Genomic DNA, 5,850 nt, shown 5'->3' with positions numbered 1-5,850 from the left:
GCAATATTCGAGATCCTGACTGGTATTCTTTATTGTTAAGATGAGAAGCACTGCATAATTTTCGGCAATTCCTCAAAGCGTATGTGTCACTTCCGAAGAAAAAATACAAATTTTTCTTGACTCCTCCTTCTAGACCTGACCTGATAGGTTCTTCCAGATGCTGACTGGTATTCTTTATAATTAAGAAGAGAAGCACTGCTTGTATATTCATGCTTCATCTAATCAAACGAAGTCCTTTCATCTAATAATGGCTTTTGTGCAGCTATCTCCAATCTTCTTGTCTCTTTTATTTGCCTTGCTTTCACTTTCTGTAGCTGCTCAAACTTCAAGGAATATCATGTCTCCAGGTTCATCCCTAACGGCTGTGAAAGATGGATCATCATTCTGCGCTTCAACATCTGATGAATTTGCATTTGGGTTCAAACAGATCGAGGAAGATGGATTCCTACTAGCCATCTGGTTCAACAAAATACTAGAAACAACAGTTGTTTGGTCAGCCAATGGACAAAAACTTGTACCAGAGGGTTCTAAAGTTGAGCTCACCTCAAATGGTTGGTTCCACCTCGTTGATCCCAAAGGTAAGCAAATTTGGAATGCCAACCCTTTAGGAAATGAAATTGCTCGTGCAGCCATGCTTGATTCTGGTAACTTTGTGTTATTTGGTCATGACTCTCAAAAATTGTGGCAGAGCTTTGCTCAACCCACTGACACAATTTTGCCAGGGCAAGTCTTGAAAGAACCTGCTAAACTTGTTTCACGCTATTTGGAAACTGACTATTCATCTGGAAGATTTCAGTTTAAAGTACAGACTGATGGGAATCTTGTGCTTTATACAACCAATTTCCCAAAGGATGAAGTGAATTTTCCTTATTGGAGTACTCAAGTTTTAGATACTGCTCGCTTCTCTTTGAACTTCAACCTATCAGGCTATATATTTTTAGGTGCAGATAATGGAAGTATAATTAGCACAATATCGTCAAATGCTCCATCTACACAAGATTTCTATCAAAGAGCTGTTCTTGATTATGATGGAGTCTTTAGGCACTATATCTGCCCCAAGAATGATAGTTCTAGCACTGGAAAATGGTCAATTGTGTCTGTCACACCTTTAAATATATGTTTACGAGTTACTGAAAAGACAGGGAGCGGAGCTTGTGGTTGGAACAGTTATTGTACATTTAATGGGACGATTAAAAGTTGCCATTGTCCACGTGGTTATAGTTTTATTGATCCAAGGGATGTGATGAAAGGTTGCAAACAGGACTTTGCTTCGCAAAGTTGTGATCAAACTTCTTCAGAAACAGATCTGTTTGATTTCGACGAGATGCCCAATACGGATTGGCCAGAGTCTGATTATGAACACTTCCAATCAGTGACTGAGGATTGGTGCAGACAAGAGTGTTTAGAAGACTGCTTTTGTTCCTCTATTATCTTCAGAGATGGAGAATGCTGGAAGAAGAAGAAACCTCTCTCTAATGGAAGAGAGGATCCTTCTATTGGAGGGAAAGCTTTGATCAAAATAAGAAAGGATCAGAAGAAAATAAGAACGGATCATTCTCCTTCAAGTCCTGGTGATATCGATAAAAAGACTGATCAATCAACATTGATTATCATAGGTTCTACACTTTTAGGCGGTTCAGTTTTCTTGAACTTCTTGTTACTGATAGCAGCTTGTTTGGTTGCATATCGATTTCGCCAAAATAATTCCAAAGTTCATAAAAATGTCCAATTCATATCAAATATGAATCTCAGAAGTTTCAGCTACGAGGAGTTGGAGGAAGCAACGCATGGGTTCACAGAACAACTTGGCCGTGGTGCATTTTCTATTGTCTACAAAGGATTTCTACCTGACATACCAGGGAATCTCATTGCTGTGAAAAAACTAAATATGTTCAATGGAAGCGATAAGGAATTTGAAGTAGAAGTAAGCGCCATTGGTCGAACTCATCACAGGAACCTGGTGCAACTACTGGGGTTCTGCAACGAAGGAGAGCACAGGCTACTTGTCTATGAATTTATGAGTAGGGGAACTTTAGCTAATTTCCTTTTTGAAGATCAAAGGCCGACTTGGCATCAAAGAGTGCAAATTGCAATAGGAATAGCTAAAGGACTACTGTACTTACATGAAGACTGCAACACTCGGATCATTCACTGTGACATCAAACCTCAAAATGTCCTGCTTGATGACTGTTACACAGCTAAAATTTCAGATTTTGGGATAGCAAAGTTATTGAAGATTGACCAATCTGTAACTACTACAGCAATAAGAGGAACTAAGGGGTATGTTGCAGCAGAGTGGTTCAAAAACCAGCCAATTACCTTGAAGGTGGATGTTTACAGCTTTGGAGTTTTGTTATTGGAACTCATTTGTTGCAGAAAGAACTTTGATATGAATGTTGAAGATGAGCATAAGATGATACTAATAGATTGGGCATATGATTGTTTTCACTATAGGAGATTGGACCTATTAGTGGAAGATGATGAGGAAGCTCAAATGGACATGAAGAGGGCAGAAGAGTATGTGAAGATCAGCATATGGTGTATTCAAGAGAATCCATCAATAAGACCCACCATGAAGCAAATTGTACAAATGCTTGAAGGAGTCATGGATGTATCAAATCCTCCTGACCTCCCATCCTTTACAAGTTAATGATAGGCCTTCCACAGAATAAATATCATATACTACCTCAGTCTTAAATGTAAGATCTAGTTTGTAGTTAATTTTTTAGTGTATCTTATAAGAATCCAAGTTCATTTTGTGTTACCACTTTATTTTAAGATTTTGCTGTGATTACACATAATGTAACTTGTCATTCCACATTATTAGTAGTGGCAGTTGGAGCTGTGACGATTTGTGACAGATGGATTTTTTTTCACACAAAGGTTGTTAGATCATTTCCTAAAAAATGTTAATCTTAGAAATTTCTCAAGAGCTGCACGAGAATTAAGCCATTTTGTGAGACTGATTTGTCTTTTACTTATTTATGTAATCATATCTTTCTCCCTAATTATATCAAACTGCCAGCATACTTTTGAAGGGCCTAATTTGAAGGATCATATATATATATATATATATATATATATATGTTTTCGAATGAAGGAGATGAGGATTTAGCAAAATTTAATTTGTATTTGCATTTTGTACTTCAGAAAATTTATATTTTGTCCATTAGGCCATTTCCTAGCTCTAACATTATTGGCGGTTGTCCTGCTTTCCAATTTAAATTTAAATTTGTCATATTACTAATTTACACCTGATATGTCAAATCCATTCCTAGTTAATACTCCTTGCACAAAACATGTTTGTGGAGAATAAGCAAATAAACGATCCCTTTGAAACTTCCTAGAATCAAATTCTTCTTCCAAGTCGGAATTGGATGATCTTCAAGATGAGTGGTTGCAAATTATTTCAAATCAGAAATATTACCTTTAGTCTTAAATATAAGAGTTAGTTTGTAACACAAGTTACATTACAAACTAACTCTTATATCTTGGACCTGAAATAGTAATTAATTTTAGCTAAGTTCCTTAATTTATGTAAAATTATTATTAGGTCCTTATAAAAACCTATAAGAGGGAGCAAGATACACATATATTATTTTGATTTTTATTATAAGTCAATTGTAACTTATTCTTATGTGTTAAGGAATGTATTAAATTGACAAAATTTTTAAATTTATCTTTATGAAAGTTTTTATAATAATTTTTATAAATTTATTTGTTTTAGTAGGAGAATAACGTCGAATAAATCAAGAAAATAGAGAATGACCTCTATTTTTTGATTCCACAATGGAGGGAATATTGATTGGCCATTACTCATTTGGACCAGAAGTAGAGACGAATCCCCCAGTTGTTACCATCTTCTTGTTGTCCTATGAATAATAAAAACTTGTTTTCTTTCTTCCTTGACGTCTTTGTTTACCTAACAAATAGGGAAAAAGACCAAAAAATACTATCTTAACTTTATAATGACCAAAACATCTGCTAAATTTACAAAATGCCATTTTGGTCACATGAAGACCAAATTAGCATTATTATATCAATGAAAAAGACCAAATTGCCCTTCCTTTTAAATATTATTTTTAAAGTATCACAGCCCCACTAGCCGGCCAGTCGCCGGAGCTTCGGCAACGGCAGTCACCGGAGCTCCGTCGGTTGAAAAAAATTTTTTTTAAAAACTTTTACAACTTCAGTATAACGGTTAACAACTTTTGTGATGCTATTAACAACTTCAATATAACATTTAACAACAAGTTTTTTGAAAACTTCAACAAGTTCCGACCACCAGAAATAAATTTTTTGAAAATTTTTACAACGTCAGTATAACAATAAACAACTTTTGTAATCCTATTAACAACTTCAGTATAGCGGTAACAACAGGTTTTTGGAAAAATTCAATAATTGGATGCCGGAGCTCGGCGGTCAGAAACAATTTTCTTGAAAATTTTTACAACTTCAATATAACGGTTAACAACTTTTGTAACGCTATTAACAACTTTAGTATAGCAGTTAATAACAGGTTTTCTGGGAAATTCAACAAGCTCCGGTGTCCGGAAATAATTTTTTTGAAAATTTTTACAACTTTAGTATAACGGTTAATAACTTTTGTAACGTTATTAACAACTTCAGTATAGCGATTAACAACAGGTTTTTTGAGAAATTCAGCAATTGGTCACCGGAGCTCTGACATTTTTTTTAAAAAAATTTTACAACTTTAGCATAACAGTTAACAAATTTTTGTAATGCTATTAACAACTTTAGTATAGTGGTTAACAACAGGTTTTTGGAGAAATTCAACAAGTGGTAGCTGGAGCTTCGGCGGTCGGAAACAATTTTTTTGAAAATTTTTACAACTTCACTATAACGATTAACAACTTTTATAAAATTATTAACAACTTTAATATAGCAGTTAACAATAGGTTTTTTGAGAAATTCAACAAGTTCCAGTGTTCGGAAATAATTTTTTTTGAAAATTTTTACAACTTCAGTATAACAGTTAACAACTTTTGTAACGTTATTAACAACTTCAGTATAGCGGTTAACAATAGGTTTTTCGGAATATTCAAAAAATAATATTTTTACAACTTCAATTAACAAACTCAAAAACTTGTTGTTAATTGTTATATTAAAGTTGTTAATAGATATACAAAAGTTGTTAACCATTATACTGAAATTAAAAATTTTCAAAAAAAAGTAGTTTGTTAAAGTTATAAAAAAATGCCATTTTTTCAAATTTTTAAGAAAACCTGTTGTTAAATGCTATACTAAAGTTGTTGATAGAGTTACAGAACTTGTTAAGGACATTATTGAAGTTGTAAAAATGTTACTTTTTGAAATTTTTTAAAAAACTTATTGTTAACTGCTATACTTAAATATTAATAACATTATAAAAATTGTTAACCGTTATACTGAAATTATAAAAATTTTCAAAAAAAAAATTGTTTCCAGTCATCGGAGCTCTGATGACCAATTATTGAATTTTTCCAAAAACCTGTTGTTAACCGCTATACTGAAATTATTAATAACATTACAAAAGTTGTTAATCATTATATTGAATTTGTAAAAATTTTCAAAAAAAATTGTTTCTGGCTGTCGGAGCTCCGGCGACTAATTGTTGAATTTCTCAAAACACCTGTTGTTAATCACTATACTAAAGTTGTTAAATAGCATTATAAAAGTTGTTAACTGTTATACTGAAATTGTAAAAAAATTTAAAAAAATGCCGGAGCTCCGGTGACCAATTGTTGAATTTCTCAAAAAGCCTGTTGTTAATTGCGATACTGAAGTTGTTAATAACGTTACAAAAGTTGTTAACCGTTATACTAAAGTTGTAAAAATTTTCAAAAAAAT

The 5,850-nt window shown here is 33.1% G+C and overlaps 1 protein-coding gene across 1 annotated transcript; it reads left to right on the top strand.

Annotated features, from left to right (window-relative positions):
• The first annotated feature begins 247 nt into the window (after nt 1-247).
• Nucleotides 248-2,650, top strand: LOC114750759 (G-type lectin S-receptor-like serine/threonine-protein kinase LECRK3). The gene has a single exon (XM_028939365.1). The coding sequence runs from the start codon at nt 248-250 to the stop codon at nt 2,648-2,650; it is 2,403 nt and encodes an 800-aa protein (XP_028795198.1).
• The last annotated feature ends 3,200 nt before the right edge of the window (nt 2,651-5,850 follow it).

The sequence above is a fragment of the Neltuma alba genome, unplaced genomic scaffold, assembly GCF_004799145.2.
Source record: "Neltuma alba isolate B1F8T4 unplaced genomic scaffold, ASM479914v2 tig00006631_pilon, whole genome shotgun sequence".
Classification (NCBI taxonomy): Eukaryota; Viridiplantae; Streptophyta; class Magnoliopsida; order Fabales; family Fabaceae; genus Neltuma; species Neltuma alba.
The sequence above is the reverse complement of the archived record's forward strand: the minus strand, read 5'-3'. Positions and strand labels throughout refer to the sequence as shown.